Genomic DNA, 18,037 nt, shown 5'->3' on the forward strand with positions numbered 1-18,037 from the left:
AAATATGTATAATGGTATTGTTAAAATATATCACATCTTTCTTAATTATCCAATCTTATATCCTTGTTTCCTTCACTCCTCGCGTCTCCTCATTTGCACCTCTCGACTGGCGGCGATGGCGGCGGCGACTGGCGGCGGTGGGCGGTGGGGGCCGACGGCGGCCTCGTCCACGGAAGCGCAAGATCCATCCGAGCCGCCGGAGACTCCGCGCCACATCCACCTGTCCACGGCGGCCTCTCTCTCTCTCTCTCTCTCTCTCTCTCTCGTCGCCGCTGTCATCGCTTGAAAGGGGAGAAAAGCGGGGATGGGTTCTTGCGCTTCGGTTCAAAACAAGGATCCAGGCTTCCCCAAGAAGCAGTTTCTTACGTCGCCCACCAAGGCGAAGGCCGCCAACGGCAAGGGCGGCGGCGGCGTTGCTCCGCTTGGCGATGGCTTTGGTGATCTCAAGTCCAAGGCCGAGGGGGAGTAGCAGCGGGCAGGTTTTGGCCCAAAGAGCCCGGATTCTGGTACGCGTGATGAATCTTTGCTTTCTTTGGTTGTTTTCTGAAGTGAGGTCCCGATCTTTATCTTTTCAGTCAGTTATTACTATAGTTTTGAGAGGATCTTTGGAAGTAAATAAGCAGATGGGCAGTCAGTTCTTTATATGAAAAGGGACTTTTTGGGTTCGTTTATTGATTTATTGGGCTGTGGAAGATTTGATAGCCAAGTGTAGTGTTATCGCTGCATTCATCTCTTCTGGAGATCAGTAGCTTCGTAATTTTGCAGGGGCTGACGATCTTGAACGGAAAAGGATATTTGTTGATATACTGACTGATTTTGGTTTCATTTAATGGAGAAGGAGTTAGCTGTTACAATTTGTTCTTGAAAATTTAAAGCTTTCTAAATGACGATGCTCTCTTCTATCCAAAGTAGATTACTCTATTGACTGAAGGCTTTTTACAGCCTGATTATTTCTGTTGTTTCGTTAGGATGGAGGAGTTTTTTTTTTGTGCGTGTAAAATTGCTGACTAAATCCTAAATTGAAATGGCACACGGCTTTGTTGAGCAAATCAAGATCTTGCCAATAACCTCTTGAATAGCTTACTTGCAATGGGCTGTGCTTCAATGTTTCTTTCCCCAAAATCAATTGCTAGCTCTTGATGGTTCTGAATTTCGCTTAGTTGAAATTGTTCTCTTCACTGATACACACTCATATACCAAGCTGATTGAATTTATCTCTCCACTTAGCTGAAAGTACAATAACATGAATACAGTGACTCTTTTAATCAAGAGTGCAACTTATGGAATTTAATTTGCAGGATGAAGTGTTCTTCGAGTCTCGAGCTTGGTTAGATTCAGACTAACGGTTAACATGTTTGGTAACCGCCTAAAGAAGCTTCAATGTAGTTTTTTTCTTCTATAGTTGTGTTGTGTGCAATTGTCCTGGCCCATCATACTGTGATTACTTTTGCAACAGTGCTTTAGTTTATCTTACCATTCCCTTTTTTAGATTGTCCTATTATTATATCAGTAGCATGTGCATGTGGATTGTTCCACTTGTTGCGCGCAAATTGCATGTGCTGTGATAGGTTCTTGATGATACAACCTTCGCTGCAGACGGGAAGCCGGTGTCTGAATCCACATTCAGCTCTGCTTGCAGCACGGAACCAACGCCGACCGTGGTCGCCAAGAGCCGGAAGGAGAAGGCATGGTACTCCAGGCTGTTAGGATCTGAACTGTAACTCTCATCGAGAGGTTGGCACTAGGAAGAGTTGGGGCAATTTTCTGGATTTTCTTTCCACAATACCATGTCCAACCAAGGGTTGGGGATACATATTTATAGCTGGCCAAGCAGCCAACCAGCCAAGCATCAAGGCATATGCTAGTCTAAGATGCCTTTTTGATGCTGTCCTATTTAGTCTAAGATACCTAGGACTGTCCTACCCTAAAAGTAGTCAACAAAGGTGGTGCTGCAGCAAGCATATGCTGCAGTCCCACTGTCCTCTAGTCAACAACAGCTGCAGTCCTAGGCAGGACCAGCAGCACAAGGCCTGGTACAACAACTGATCCTTGAGGACCAGCAGGACCAGTACAGCAGCTGGTCCTTGAAGACCAGCAGCAAGACAACCAGCAAAGACTTATCCAGCATTCTCCCCCTAAGTCTTGTGCGTCGTCTTGTGGGAAAGTTGGACCATCTCGGTCCTGGAACAGAGCTCAAGGAACTTGATCCTCCCAAGGGGCTTAGTGAGTAGGTCCGCAAGCTGATCCTTGGTGTTGATGTAGCTCGCCTTGATGCTTCCTTCCTCCAAGCAGCCTCGGATGAAGTGATACCTCACCCGAATGTGCTTGCTCAGCTCATGAAAAACAGGGTTCTTTGCCAGGGCTAGAGCGGACTTGCTGTCCACCCTGAGCTCCACCGCTCTAGTGTCTCTGCCAAGGAGATCACCGAGCAGTCGGGCAAGCCAAAGCACCTGAGTCGAAGCAGTGGAGGCCGCGATGTACTCGGCCTCGCAGCTGGACAGCGCCACCACCTGCTGCTTGACCGACTGCCAGCTAACAAGGCACTTGCCGAGGAAGAAGAGAATCCCGCTCGTGCTCTTGTTGGTGTCGATGTCGCCGGCGTGGTCGCTGTCACTGTACCCGACGAAGTGTGCCGCCCCGGGACACCTCGGGTAGAAGAGACCGTGGTCGAGGGTCCCCGCCACGTAGCGGACGATCCTCTTCACGGCCTGCTGGTGCTCCATCGTCGGTCGCTGCATGAACCGACTGACGTAGCCGACGGAGAATGCCAAATCCGACCGTGTGTGGGCGAGATAGCGAAGGCTCCCCACAAGACGCCGGTACTGCGTAGCGTCTACCTCCTCCGTCGTGCTGTCGCGGCTCAGCTTCAGCCTCTCCTCCATCGGAGTGAGAGCTGGGTTGCAGTTGGTGAGCCCGGCTAGCTCCACGACGCGCTTGGCGTAGGCGGTCTGTCGAAGCGTGATCCCGGAATCATCCTGGTGCACCTCGATCCCCAGGTAGAAGGAGAGAAGCCCCAGGTCACTCATCTGGAAGGTGGCCTTCATTTCTTCCTTGAACGCCGCCACCTCCGCATCCTTGGTGCCAGTGATCACCAAGTCGTCGACGTAGACACCCACCAGCAGGGCATTTTCTCCATTGCCCCGCCGGTAGATGGCCGCCTCGTGCGGGCTTTGCTCGAAGCCCATCCCTTTGAGCGTGGAATCCAACTTGGCATTCCACGCCCTCGGAGCCTGCCGCAGGCCATAGAGGGCCTTGCGCAAGCGCAGCACCTTGCCCTCCTTGCCGGGGATCGCAAAACCCGGCGGCTGGTGTACGTAGACCTCCTCATTCAAGTCGCCGTTAAGAAACGCCGACTTGACGTCCATGTGATGAACGCGCCAGCCTTCCTAGGCGGCCAACGCAAGGAGGAGTCGCACGGACTCCATCCGTGCCACGGGGGCGAAAGCATCATCGAAGTCGATCCCCTCTTGCTGCACGAACCCGCGTGCCACCAAGCGAGCCTTGTGCTTGACGATGGCACCGGCTTCATCCCTCTTTAGCTTGAACACCCACTTAAGGGTGATTGCACGGTGACCACGAGGGAGGTCAGCAAGCTCCCAGGTGCGGTTCTTCTCAACCGCGTCCATCTTTGGCTGCATCGCAGCGCGCCATGCCGCGTGCCTCTCGGCCTCCGCGAAAGACCGAGGTTCGCCGTCGTCGCATGCAAGGTGCAACTGTGCCTCCAAGTCGCGAGGCACCAGTCCTGGCACCGGCTGGTCGCCGAGGAGGTCTTCCATCGTACGGTACCGCAACTGCTCGCCGTCGTGGTACGCGTCGATGCGCTCCTCGTCGTGAGAGAGTGGAGTAGCGAACTCCACCAGGCTGTGCTCGACATGAGCTGGTGTCGAAGTAGGCGTGCTCGGAGGGGTGGCCGTCGGTGCTGGAGTACGTGGCGTCGCCGGCTGTGGTGGTGCCAGCGAGAATCTCGTCGCAGCCGAAGTCGCGGCTGAAGAGCGTGGCGACGCCGGAGTAGCAAGCGTCGGAGTCGGTGGAGGTTCGGGGACTGGGGTAGGCACGCTCGGCGAAGAAGAGCTGCCTACTCCCCCAGCTCCCTCGAAGTGGACGTACTCGACAGTGAAGTCGTCGTATGTCGGAGTCGAACCATCATCTACCGCCTTGTCCCACGCCCATCCTCACCCTTCGTCGAACACAACATCGCGCGCTGTGCGCACACGCTGTGTCTCCGGGTCGAGAATGCGGTAGGCCTTCGAACCCTCCGCGTAGCCGATGAACACTCCTGGAGTGCCCCTGTTGTCAAGCTTGCCGATGTGGCCAAGCTCCTTGGCAAACACGAGGCAGCCGAAGACCCGCAAGTGGGACACTGCCGGCTTGCGCCCATGCCAAGCCTCGTATGGCATCCTGCTGTCGAGCGCCTTGGTGGGCGAGCGGTTGAGGATATAGACAGCCGTCACCACAGCCTCTCCCCAGAGAACAGCCGGCATCCCCCTCTGCTTGAGGAGGGCCTGAGTCATCCCCACAACCATCTGGTTGTGCCGCTCAACAACGCCGTTTTGCTGTGGGCTGTACGGCGCGGAGTAGTGGCGCTGAATGCCCTCATCAGCGCAGTACGACACGAACTCAGCCGCCGTGAATTCGCCACCGTTGTCGGTGCGCAGCACGCGCAGCTTGCGGCCACACTCCGCCTCCGCAGCAGCCTGCGTGCGCCTGATGGCGTTTGCAGCCTCCCCCTTGCTGCCGAGGACCATCACCCACATGTAGCGGGAGAGGTCGTCGACGAGCAGCAAGAAGTAGCGTCGTCCTCCAGGTGTGGCCGGTGTCACCGGGCCACACAAGTCCCCGTGCACGAGCTCGAGCCGCTCCTTGGCTCGGAAGCTCGCCTGCTGGGGAAAGGGGAGCCGCCTCTGCTTTGTCAACACACAGACGTCGCAGAACTGCTCCACGTTGACATGGTAGGCCTCGCACCATCTCCTTGGCACTGAGCCGCTTCAGGGCCTCGAAATGAAGGTGCCCGAAGCGCTCGTGCCACTGCCACGCCTTGTCGTCCCGACGAGCAGCGAGGCAGAAGGGTTGTGCCACCTGCACGTTAAGGATGTAGAGGCGATTTGTGCCTCTGGTTACCTTGGCAAGAAGGCGACGACGACGGTCCCAAATCCTCGTGACTCCGTCGTCGATCACCACGCGCGAACCGTTCTCTTCCAGCTGTCCCAGGCTGATGATAGAGTTCCTCAGCGCGGGGATGTAGTACACTCCGGTGAGCAGCCTGTGCTCTCCAGACTCGGCGGTGAAGATGATGGAGCTGACGCCCTTGATCTCTACGCCGGAGGCATCCCCAAACTTGACGGTGCCTCGGACGCTAGAGTCAAGCTCGGTGAAGAACTCTCGCCGACCGGTCATGTGCTGGGTAGCGCCGGTGTCGAGGCACCACCCCTCAGTCCTATCGTTGCTGGAGCCATCGCCGAGGAAGGCGTGTGCCCTCGGCTCGTCAAGGTGGAGGAGAACCGCTGCGGCCGATGCCGCTGGAGTTAGCTTGATGCTAGCATGTGCTAGAAGTAGAGCTGGCTCCTCCTCCTCCGCTAGTGCGACGTGAGCCTGGCCACGTCTTGGCTGTCGACAGTCTTTGGCCCAATGGCCAAGCCTGCCACAGTTGCGGCACGTGTCGTCGCGTGGCGGCCTGTGCTCGCCGGCGGCACCACCCTGGGCGCCTTCTCGCGCGCCGCCAGCACCACCCTAGGCGCCTCCTCGCGCGTCGCCCTCGGCACCTCGTCGAGCCTTGGGCGCCTTGCGTGGCTTGCCGCGCCTGCGGCCGCCTGTCGAGGAAGAAGGCTCCCCCTTCTTCCGATCACTCTGGCGGGCCTCCCACTGCTCCTGAGTGAAATGGAGCTTCCCGCCAATGATGACAGGCCCTGAGGGAGGCTGTGACTCGTCGCTGTCGACGACCTTGAGGCGACCTATCGCCTCCTCGATCGACATCCTGGAGAGGTCCAGTAGAGACTCGATCGAGCGAGCGATCTGCTTGTACTTCTCGGGTACGCAACGGAGGAGCTTCTCGACAGCTCTCTCCTCGCCGTAGGTGTCGTCGCCGTACTGCACCATCTTCTGCAACAGAGTGTTGAGACGGAGAGCAAAGTCATCAACGTCCTCACCTGGCTTGAAGGCCAGGTTCTCCCAGTCCTTGCGAAGTGCCTGCAGTGTGGACTTGCGGGCGCGATCGCTGTCGATGCGTGCCGCAGCGACGGCGTCCCAAGCCTCCTTGGCAGTCCGCTTCTGGGAAAGCGAGAACTGCATCTCGGGCGGGACTGCAGCGATGAGGGCGTCCAGCGCCCGTCGATCCTCATCGTAGTCGACGTCGCCGTACCGGACTGCCTCCCACATGTGCCGCACCTGGAGCCTCACCCTCATCACCGCGGCCCACTCGACGTAGTTGGTCTTGGTGAGGGTAGGCCACCCACCACCAGGGCCGACTTCCCTGACAACAGCATGGGCCCCGTGGCGACCATGACGGCGGTCCGGGGAGGGAGAGCCACGCTGCCTATAAGGGTCGCGCTCTCCGTCGACCCGGCTGCCGTGCTGCCGATCGAACTCCATCTCCGCCTCCAGCTGGGCAGCCCTCTCCCGCAATCGCTGGACCTCCAGTGCGACGGCGATGTGCGGGTCGCCCTGGAAGTCGCGGTCACCATGTCCGCCAGGAACACGGTCGTCGCGCGCGCCCCCGCCTGGAGCGCCGCCGGCGCGTGCACGCCCGTCTGGGCTGCCGCCGCCGCGCCCGCAAGGGTGCTCGGCTGCCCACTGCGCCGCCCGTTCCTGCGCCGCCTCCCTGGCTTGCACGAGCTCTACGTCGGTACCGCCATCGGCAGAGGTAGCGCTGCTGATGCTACCGCCGCGTAGAGTCTCGAGCTCCGCTGCCGCCGCACGTGCAGCATCTACCGCCTCCGCCGCTTCCGCTTCCGCCCTTGCTGCAGCCAGCTCCGCCGCCGCCAGCCTCGACGCCCTTGCCGCCGCCGCAGCGGTCTCCGCCGCCACTCGGGTACGCTCCACTGCCGCAGCGAGCTCGGCCTCCTGCCGACGCCGCGCGCTCGAGGCGACCGAGTGCTGAGACTGTCCTGCGGACATAGCGCGCCACCGGGGTGCTGCGTGGGGAAGAGGCTGCTTCCGACGAGCTGCCGCTCGTCTGCGTAGAGGGAGAGGAGTGAGCAGGGACAGCCGGTGCTTCTGCTACCGGCTGGGGACGAAAGGTGGCTGGGGAGGGTTGTGAGCAGGAGATGTTCAAGCTACAGGATAGTACGGCTCTAATACTAGTTGTTAGGATCTGAACTGTAACTCTCATCGAGAGGATGGCACTAGGAAGAGTTGGGGCAATTTTCTGGGTTTTCTTTCCACAATACCATGTCCAACCAAAGGTTGGGGATACATATTTATAGCTGGCCAAGCAGCCAACCAGCCAAGCATCAAGGCATATGCTAGTCTAAGATGCCTTTTTGATGTTGTCCTATTTAGTCTAAGATGCCTAGGACTATCCTACCCTAAAAGTAGTCAACAAAGGTGGTGCTGCAGCAAGCATATGCTGCAGTCCCACCGTCCTCTAGTCAACAACAGCTGCAGACCTAGGCAGGACCAGCAGCACAAGGCCTGGTACAACAGCTGATCCTTGAGGACCAGCAGGACCAGTACAGCAGCTGGTCCTTGAAGACCAGCAGCAAGACAACCAGCAAAGACTTATCCAGCACGGGCGCTGTTGCCTACCGAGCTTTGTTCATAGCCTGACCTTAGATGAGAGTGAGAGGGGGCAGAAGATGAGCTCTAGGCCATGTGCTGTTTGACAGTGGTGCTCCAGTGCCCCCCTGCCCTGAGCTATATTTAGCATGATATATTGCCCGATCTGGATCCTGAAGCTACTGTAAAGAAGCCTGTTCGGTTGAACTTATAAGCCGGCTGAAAAGCTGAAACGGCTGATTTGCTGTGAGAGGAAAATACTGTTTGGTGGCTGATAAGCCGGCTGATAAGCTGAAGCGAACAGGCCTGGAGATAGTTTACTGATGTACGGTACTTCACTTTTAGTTCGTTTTGTATTTGGGTTAAATGTTAATCTTAAGTTCATCAAACCTGCTACCTACAACAGGGCTCATTTTGATGTAAGTAAACTATCAGAATAACTGTTAACCTCCCTGAGTACTCCAACCGATTTGATTATATGAATTTAATATGAATTGTGTCAAAGTAATTTTGGTTGAATCTGTAACTGTAGGTGTTCTAGTTGTAGGACACATGTTTGTGTATGTGTTTTTATCTAATATTTTCTTATAAAACTTTTGCTTAATCTGCAGCCAAGATTTTAAGCATGAAGTCAACTTGCTAATGAAGCTGAGACATCCTAATATTGTCCAGTTCCTTGGAGCAGTTACAGAAACCAAGCCTCTAATGCTAGTTACTGAGTTTCTACGAGTATGTATTTTGTGTCGCAGTTCAACTATCATTTTGTGTGTAACATAGATTAACCATTCACACAAAAAAGTTACACCTGTTCGCTCTAGTGCTGTGTACTATCGTGAATAATTGGGGAACTACAATAGCTTCTTTCTCTCGAAGTAAGTCTTCAGGTGCCACAGCTGCAAGCCTGCCACTGATAAGCAGATGCCGAGCGAGAGGAACCCGAGCCAAGCCATCCTCGAGTGTGTTCGCCTGTTCAGGTCCTGCATTTCCTCCTCCCTGGACACATGACATGGCCACAATGTGATACAGGAAATGCTTTGCCAACGTTAGTTTCAATGTTGCCAGTCATAGTCGATACTACGTACTACTTTCGCGGAGATAAAACATTTCTTCATGTATATTTTTGATGGTTTCCTCTAGCTTCTTCAGCTCTAATTCCATCATTTGCAGCATACAAGCAACAACACATGCATAAACAGAGGTACTAGCTATAAGAAACAACATGCAAAAAGCGCTGTAGGCACCATTCTCACAAAACAAGACAAATATGTCAATTCGAAGAAATGATTACGAGATCCTATAAGTAGTGTTGGCACAGCTAACAGCGAACCTGAGGAGCAAAGACTAGATGATATAGCAATATAAATGAGGCAAAAGATGCCCTTCTGTATCTATATTCCCTTCTAATATTACATAAACAATTGTGTGAAAAAGGAAATGTACAATATACCTCTTAAGGCCCTCCTCGATCCCTGCTGGGTTAACAGCCTTGTAAAATGCATCCCAGGTGCACCACCCAAACCAGTCCAAATTTGCAGGGATCTGATATTCGTGATATATTTAAGCAATACATAAGAAAAACAGAATGAGCAAAAGCTGCCGAGACTTGACAACATCAACAAATTAGATGATATAGGCATAAAAAAACCTGCATAGAGTTACCTCCTTGTCCTCAATATGCTTGAAGTTTCCTTTGATCTTTGATAGCAACCTGAATAAAGCTACAAGTGAGAACAAAAATCTTTTTTTTATTACATTTAAAAGTATGAGCATGACATTACTTGATGGATTCCTTCATTAGCTTGAATGGATTATCCCCTGAGTTGATGAATACCGCATCAGCTGCTTCCATCGTCTGGACCTCAGGATCACCTACCAAGAGTGAACAGTACACCATTTTCCCTCTCAGAAACTCTTGCCAAAATGACAAACTTCGCACAATCTATTCGATCAAGTACTTGAAAATTGAAATTCAGTAGGTCGCAGCAGACAAGGCTCACCGCTCTCCAAGCACAACTGGAGCTCGTTCTCAGGGCTCCCCTGAAGGCTGACCCTGAAATCGCCGTCAAGAACCGGCAGCATCAGTGCATACACCGCACCCCCCCTCCGCGGCAGCGCAACCCTCCTCATCCCTGGACTCTATGAGCAGCATCTGCGTCTCCGCAGGCACGGCCGCGGCGCTGGCGCCGGTGGCTGGGACCATCCACCAGATCTTGAACCTGAACAGGGACAACCACCTCCACCCGCTGCGCAGCCACCGATCCAAGAACGAAACCCTATCGGTCACAATCGAATCGGCGGCACAGGGTCGCGCCCCGGCGCGTGCCAGGCGACGGCAGGCTTACCTTGCCAGGGTGCCGATGGGGAACACGTGGCGGCTGGATGGCGCCGCCGCCTTGGCGTCGAGGAACATGGGCGGTGGTGGCGCGTCGGACGGGGCGGCGTGCGGGCGGGTGTGCGCGGCGGGACTGGCGGCGCGCCGTGCGGGTGGTGGCGGGCGGGTGCGTTGTGAGATCGGGAAAATGGGTGCGGAAAAAAATTCTCGAATAAGATATGTCATGCTAATTACAATTTTACCCATATCAAAAATAGCTTATACTCTATACTACCACTTGGTAGTATTGTGTCCCGTAAAAGACCTCTACTTAAGAGGGCTAGAAGAAACAGGATTCTATTCCTTGCAGATGAGTTTGGAAATCCACTAACAACTCAAGATCAGATTGCCTCTTGTTTCAATAACTACTTCAGAAATCTGTTCACAAGTCAAGTTCATCAACATCAGTTACATTATCTACCACAGCAAAACAGGGCACAGGAAGATTTAGATAATGACTTCACTAGCTCTATTCCAGATAAAGCTTGAGTTATGGGAATTATTAAGAACATGAGGAAGGATGCAGCACCAGATCCCGATGGATTTCAATGTTGCCTCTTTATAGAGCATCTTGGGATTGGATTGGTGATGATGTTGTGAATCTTGTTTAGGCACAGGTATGCTTCCACCTGATCTCAATGAAACGTTCATTGTTCTTATCCCTAAGAAGAATGCTCCTGTGCTTTCTCAGGATTTCAGACCGATTAGTCTTTGCAATGTTATTTACAAGATTATAGCTAAAAGCTTAGCTGATAGAATTAAGCCTTTCTTTCCTAATAGAGTGCATTTAGCTCAGTCTGCTTTTATTCCTGGTAGACACATTTCTTCTAATATTATCATAGCCCAGGAAATTACTTACTCTTTTAGTCTCAATTCTTGGAAACATAAAGGCTTTCTTCTCAAGATTGATTTAGCTAAAGCTTTTGATAGAATAGAATGGAGTTTTATTACTAATGCTATGCATAGGATTGCTTTACCCTTGCAGGTTGTTAATCTAACTAAAGCTTGTATATCCACCCCGGATTTTTCTGTTCTTGTTAATGGTCAGCCTTCTGCTTCTTTTCTTTCTAAAAGAGGAATTAGACAGGGTTGCCCTTTATCTCCCTATCTTTTTGTTCTGGCCATGAATGAACTCTCCCTCACTCTTCAAACAGCCTTGCAGAACAATAACCTGTCTGGTATTTCCCTTGGCCAAAACTGTCCACCCATTCATTCCTAGCTGTTTGCTGATGATCTTCTTATCTGTGGCAAGGAAACTATACCTGAGGCTTCTAAAATTAGGTTTATCCTTCATAGTTTTTGCCAAGCCTCTGGTCAGACTCCTAATTGGGCCAAATCATCCATTCTTTTTAGTAAACATGTTGATGCCTACACCAAACAAGAAATTCAGAACCTTTTCCTTGTTCCTATGATGACCTCACACACGACTCATCTTGGTCATCCTATCATTTTCTCATACAAAGGCAGAGCCCAAGCTTACAATTTCATCTTTAACAAGTTTAGAGCTAAACTGACTGGGATCAAGGCTAATAAACTTAATCATGCAGGAAGAATAACTTACATTAATTCTGTGCTGGCTTCAATTCCTATCTATTATATGCAGAATATTTTGTTCTCCAGAACTTTTATTGGGAAGATAAATTTCATCCTTAGACGTTTCTGGTGGCAAGGTGTACAGGAGGAGGATTCTACTAAACCTTTTTATTTCCGATCTTGGGAGGACATTTGTCAAACAAAGTCAGTGGGTGGTCTTGGTATAAGAAATCTTTACACTGTTAATAAGAGCTTAGTTTTACATTCTGCATGGCTTATTGCTTCCAACAACGATCCTTTCCTTTCAGCTGTTTTAAAAGCTAAATATTTTCCAAACACTATCTTTTGGAGAGTTGCATGCTATGGAACCAGGTCTGCTTTTTGGTCTTCTATTATGCAGGTTAAGCATCATCTTCAGGAACAGTGTGTCCTACAGATTCACAAAGGTAACTCCAATATCTGGACTGATCCCTAGTTTGATAATTGGGAGAGTATCCACACCCATTTGAAAAATCCCCACATCCAAAGACAGCTTCCCAGCATTGTTTCAGACCTGTGGAATCATCAGCAGTCCTCTTGGAATGTTGATATGATCAATTCCACTTTCCATCAGCAAGCTGCTGATTCTATCCTTCAAATGGCAAAGGTTTCTTCAAATTCTGTGGATACTTTGTGTTGGAAACCTTCTGTCAAAGGAACTTGTACCACCAAAGAAACCTACAAGTACCTGACTGCTCAAACTTCCTTTTCTTTGCCTAGTCAGGGTCCTCACTCCATTTCTTTGGATGCTCTTTCCATCCTGAACAAGGTATGGAACCACCAAACCATTCCTCCTAGAATCAAAGCCTTTTCTTGGAGGCTTATCAGATACTCTCTTGCTACTGGTCATAGAGCTGCTAATCTTAGTTCAAGAATTGATAACACTTGCAAAGTTTGCGGTTCCAATGAAACTTACTTTCATCTGTTTTTTAGTGTGATTTAGCTAGAGTTGTTTGGTTCTCTGCAGCTATCCCTTTGAGAACAGATCGCCTTTCTCCGGAGCTTGATGGTCTTCAAAGCACCTTAGCTTCAGTCATTTCAAATACTGTTTCTGATGATCTCTTGCAGGAAGTCTTCACTAGGCTGTGGTGTCGGTGTTTTAGACCGGCAACCCGCCTAGGGGTACCCTAGGTGGTCTTTTATGCGGTAAGGGTCGTCGAGAATCAAGGAATCAATGGTGACACAAGGAACATGATTTAGACAGGTTCGGGCCGCTAGATCGCGTAATACCCTACGTCCTGTGTGTTGGTTTGTATTGATGTATGTTCTGGTCGTGAGGATTGTTCTTTGAGGGGGGGTCCCTGCCCGGCCTTATATACACGGGAGGGCAGGGTTACAAGTCTGAGTCCTAGTCGGGTACTATTACAGAGTTCTACTCGGTATCAGTCCGAGTAGTTTTCCATAAACATACAAGACTAGTCCGAGTAGGATACGCCCATCCTTGTTCTGATCAAGTCCGAGTACGTCCCTTAGTGGGCCGTCCAAGGCCTACTCGTGGGTCTGGGGAGTAGTCCCGACAAGCCCCTGAGTACTTTGTAGTCATGCGCCATAGTCTTGGGCACTGCAGGCACTACCCGAGTAGTTTTGCGGACTGAAGTGCTCGAGTACTGTCGCGTGGCTGGAAGGTACTCTTTCTGCAGCTTCGAGTTGTCTCTGTTCCTGAGTAATTTTATATGGTAGTGCGATGTCAATCGCACTCCATATAGAGTAGCCCCCGAGCCTTAGGTTGAGTCGAAGAATCAGGCTTAGGGTCAAACCAACTTTTGTCCATTTTACCCTCGGAGATCTTGAAAAAGAAAAAACTGGCCAACGGGTACAGTACCCGCAGCCCCCGAGCACTTAGGCGATTCTTGTCGTTGAAGTGGTCATCGATCCGTTGAATGTAGTAACCGTTGGGTGTTTATTACGATTAATACGTGATTTAATCTATCCGTTGCGCAACTAACGCGTCGAATCCGGAGCCGGCGGAGATAAATCTGGAAAGGCCCCTTTTCGGTTGCTGTGACGCCGCAGGGCATTAGATCTGTTTTTCCTCCTCCTCTGTGCCTTCGCTCGCTTTTTCGCCGCCGCCAGTGCCGCCGCCTCCGCCATTGCCGGCACATCCGAGTGGAAGCCTCTTCCTTAACTTGAGGTTGAGTCCATCGGATGCGCTCCAAGAAGATGGGCAAGAAACCCGAGAAGATCCAAGGCAAAGCTCCGGCGATGGGCAAGGTCAGATCTATGAAGGGGAAGGAGTTGGTGCTGCCGGCGCCGAAGGTGGGGCCGATGAACCAGACTGCTCCGCCGCCACCGGAGGCAACTTGGCAACACTCGGTGATGAAGGAAGAAGCAGTCCAAGCGCTAGTCGATGCCAAGCTCCTTCAGCCGAAGGAAATCGTGCAGTGGCACCCCGCATTTCCCAATGCGTGGCAGTTTGAGGAACATCCGGCGGAGACGGTGATGCTTGCTCACTTCGTGGAAAGAGGACTGGCCGTGCCTACCTCCGACTTCTTCAGAGGTATTCTCGAGTACTACAACCTTTAGCTCATCCATTTGAATCCCAATGGAGTACTCCACATGGCTATATTTGTACATCTGTGCGAAGTTTTCCTAGGAGTACCTCCAAGTCTCAAGCTATTTAGGAAACTGTTCCGTTGCAAGCCTCAGCTGAGTGCCCAGTGGACGGAAGTCTTTGGAGGTGCCGGGTTCCAACTCAGAAACTCGAATGCATATATTGAGTATAATCTGACCGACTCCCATGGGGATTGGAAGAAAAGGTGGTTCTACATCGGGAACCATGATCCTCGCTTGCCTGTGGTGACTGGTCACGCGCCCAAGCATGCGGAAAATTGGATAGGCGAGCCCGAGGACACCCCGGAGCTTGATCTCCAGATGCAGCAGATCACCGAGTTGAAAGCACTCGGTCTGACTGGGATCAATGTGGCAGCCAGCTTCCTGAAGAGAAGGGTCTAGCCACTTCAGAAACGTGCTCACCCGGGAAGTGAGTACAGAGGTCTGAAGGATCCATCGCGTATGTCTGAGGAGGACATATCTGATGATGACGTGGAGGCACTGCTGGTTAAAATTTTGAGGAATTATCAGGGAGTACCAGTAATCCCTGCAGCCCTTCGCCAGTATGAATCTTGGTACGAGCCAGAGGTGGTAAGTATTTCCCTCCTGAATTGTTTTCTTTTGACTTTGTGATTCTTGTTGCTGACACCAATTTGTTGTTTAGAAGTCCCGAGTACTTGACGGCTATGTGGCACAGTCGGAAGAAGAGTCAGAAGCCGTCGTTGAGGAGTCGGAGGATGAGCCTTCTCCCCTTGTCAAGAGACGCAGAGTTATCCGCAAGATGGCTGCTGCTAAGTCTGCTTCAACCACTGAGAAGTCTCGGGGTACCAAGGTATGTAGTCGATAACTTGTATGTTACTGAGGAGCTTGAAATGCGTCATTGATGTGGTAAATCTTGACTTGGTTCGCGAAGGCTGTAGATGAGGCTGTTTCTGAAGAGATAGCTGTGTCCGACCCTGAAGTCGGTGATGCGACTGTTGACACAGTGCCGGAGAGGGTACCATCAACAGAAATTGTGGTAGCCCCCGAGTTAACTGCGCCAACTCCTCCGGCTGCCATGCCGCCCATTGCCGACCAAGCGGTTCTGGGGCTGTCTGCTGGAGTAGCGAAGGAGGTGTCACCAGTACTTGCTACTGGCACCTTACTGTCCAACGTGATCGCCAGTGGTAAGCGTTGTCTCTTCCGATTGTCTTCAATTGAGTAGTACTGTTGGTCTTTGACTTTGATTTTGCAGGTCTTGGTGAAAAAACAGTGCCGGCGACTGTTTTCGCGGCTCCTGGTACTCAGCCGACTGTCGCTGAGAAGAAGCATGTGCGACTGCCGCCACGTTCAACCCGGTGAGCCTCCTTGTCTTATTGGATGCCGTTGAGTTTTCTCAAAACCACGTAGTGACACTTCGTCGGTGCAGGGATACAGAGGAGACTATCCTTGGAGAGACAGGGATAGTGCCGAAACCTTTGACTACAGCATCTGTTCCGCTGGAGGACTTCATTGTTGAAGAAATACCCGAGGTTGACCCCGGTCGTCTTGGAGCTACGATGTCGATGCTTCAAGACGTGATTCGCTCAGTGGAGGAACCTGCTGCTGCATCAGGCTCGGGGAGTGCCAGCCTATCATCATCCTCTGGCGAAGCGCTGGCTGTGGTTGAGAAATCCAAACAAACGACTACTCCAGGTAAATGCCTATAATTTGTTATTGTAGTCGTAGTTGATAGCTGACATGGTAAATGTTGTAGGTGCTGCTCTGGGTACAATCCCTCATCTTGCGGAGAGTACCCAAAGGCCAGTACTCAGCCCGCCTTCTGACTTGGAGCTCCAGAGGGCCATGGATGTGTTCCGGGGCGTCCAGGTAGATATTGCTGATGTTACTGCATGACCCGAGTAGTCATGAGGCGTAAAAACTCACCACGGCATACTCGGATCTTTTCAGGAAAGAAATCATTAGCTGGAGCAGGAATGCGCCCGACTGACAGAAGCGCTTCGGGTTCATGAAGTCGGAGCGAAGTCCTTTACCGTGGAACGCGCGGATCACGCCGTTCTGCAGGAGAAACTGGAGAGCCGCTACAAGTCCTTGAACAAGAAGTATCAAGGTAAGCATTGCGACTTCGTTGGGTGTGTCCAACTGTAGTTGGTTGTGGCCTGAGTTCTTTTGCTTTGTAGAGCTCAAGGAGCAGGAGGCGTCTGCAAGGAACCAAGTTACTGATTGGAGGAACGCCCATGACCGAGTGGCAGATGAAGCCGAGCATCTTCGGGCCGCGCTCTCTGAAGCACAAGCTGCGTGCGAGCATCAGCGGGACCGAAAGATGCAGAATGGCGTGATGCTCGCCATGGCCATGGTGGCATGTAGAGATCATGCCTAGACCTTGGGAAGACTTTGGGGCGAACTCCGAGAGGTGTCTGGAGCGGCCGAAGACTTGGTGAATGCCATAGCCCCCGTGGAGGAAAGCGCAGGACCGCAATCGCTAGTAGAGCGACTAAGAGCTGCCCCGAGTAAAGTAGCGGGAGTTTGCAAGACTGTTTGCAAACAGGTGCTTGCGGTTGTGAAGTCCTACTACCCGAGGGCAGACTTGGCGACAGCTGGTGATGGCGTGGCTCGCAACTGCACAGAGGAGGCCTATGCGCAGTACCTTGAGGAGGCAGAGCCCATTGCAGCCAAGATGTCGGAGTTCGTCTCCTTAGAAGAACTTTGAATTGTTTGTGTACTCTTATATTTGAATACATTGATATTTTGAAATGTCGAGCCTTTTGGATTTGTTGTCGTTGTCTTGCAAAGAGTAGTTGTTGTTTACTCCATTTTGTCTAAACTTGATGTATTGCAACTCTGCTGTGCCCGACCCCCTGGGGAGGGGATTTATCTCACTTGACCTTGAGGTTTGGGGTCGGCTGCGCCCGACCTTGAATTCTGGGGTCGGCTGAGCCCGACCCTCTGGAAGGGCAGTTCCACCTCGCCCGACCTCGAGTGAAGCTCCGCCTCGCCCGACCCCGAGGCCTGGGGTCGGCGGAGCCCGACCCTATGGAAGGGTAGCTCCGCCTCGCCCGACCCCGAGGGAGGCTCCGCTTCGCCCGACCCTGAGTCCTGGGGTTGGAGTAGTCGAAACCCCCGATATGTAGGCTAAGCTTGGCTTGTAGTAGTCCCGAGTGTCGAGTAGTCGTAATGTTGTTTGAGTACTCGTCTTCAGAGGGACACGGGTGTACTGTACTCGGCTGTCCTTTGATGTACGAGTGTATTGTGCTCTGTTGTCCTTTGCGGAGGCACGAGTGTACTGTGCTCCTTTGTCTGTTGCAGCATGAGTGCAGTCACATGGGCAGAGTCAGGAGTTGTCAGACTCATTGATCACGGGTGCACAGTAACTCTTGGGCTGGTGGTAGTTGTGGCTTTCGTCTATAAATAGGGCCATCTGCTGGTCGAACCAACTCAAGCTCCTGAGTAGCAATGGATTGCCTGCGGTTGCTTCTGTTTGAGTGTAGAGAGCCAGCAAAGAGCACACCGGTGCTAGAAGATTACTCGTAGATTAAGGCCACCTTGCCTCCACAGACTCTTGCGCTCGTAGGGATAGCCGCGATGCTAGAAGAATCCTCGTAGGAGGGTTCATCAATTACCTCATCTTGCAGCTACTGATCCAGCGGAGTACGCGCTGGAGCTCGCAGCGAGTGATGGGTGATGAGTGCCGCGGTCTTCATCTCGCTCTGAAAGATGGTGGAGGTGCGGCCGTAGAGTAGATAGGCTTCGCAAGGCTAGCAAAAGAGCAGCCTTGGTTCCCTCTAGGCGCGTCTTGCCGGATTTGACGTTGCCGCTGTCCTGGTGATGGCGGTAATGGAGTACCTGGACGTGCCT

General features: G+C 52.1%; 1 protein-coding gene across 2 annotated transcripts; it reads right to left on the minus strand.

The window, feature by feature from the left end:
* Positions 1 to 8,426: 8,426 nt before the first annotated feature.
* On the minus strand, positions 8,427 to 10,060 carry LOC117854095 (probable galactinol--sucrose galactosyltransferase 2). Of its 2 annotated transcripts, none has more exons than XM_034736384.2 (4): positions 9,708 to 10,060; positions 9,489 to 9,579; positions 9,370 to 9,418; positions 8,427 to 9,249 (listed from the first exon to the last, which is right to left on the minus strand). In XM_034736384.2, exons 1-4 carry the CDS (start codon positions 9,835 to 9,837, stop codon positions 9,052 to 9,054), a joined length of 468 nt encoding a protein of 155 aa, XP_034592275.1. In that variant the 5' UTR covers positions 9,838 to 10,060; the 3' UTR covers positions 8,427 to 9,051. The 2 variants fall into 2 exon arrangements, with proteins under 2 accessions (XP_034592275.1, XP_072149046.1); XM_072292945.1 differs by having other exon boundaries at positions 9,356 to 9,418.
* Positions 10,061 to 18,037: the final 7,977 nt, after the last annotated feature.

The sequence above is a fragment of the Setaria viridis genome, chromosome 4 (assembly GCF_005286985.2).
Source record: "Setaria viridis chromosome 4, Setaria_viridis_v4.0, whole genome shotgun sequence".
Lineage (NCBI taxonomy): Eukaryota > Viridiplantae > Streptophyta > Magnoliopsida > Poales > Poaceae > Setaria > Setaria viridis.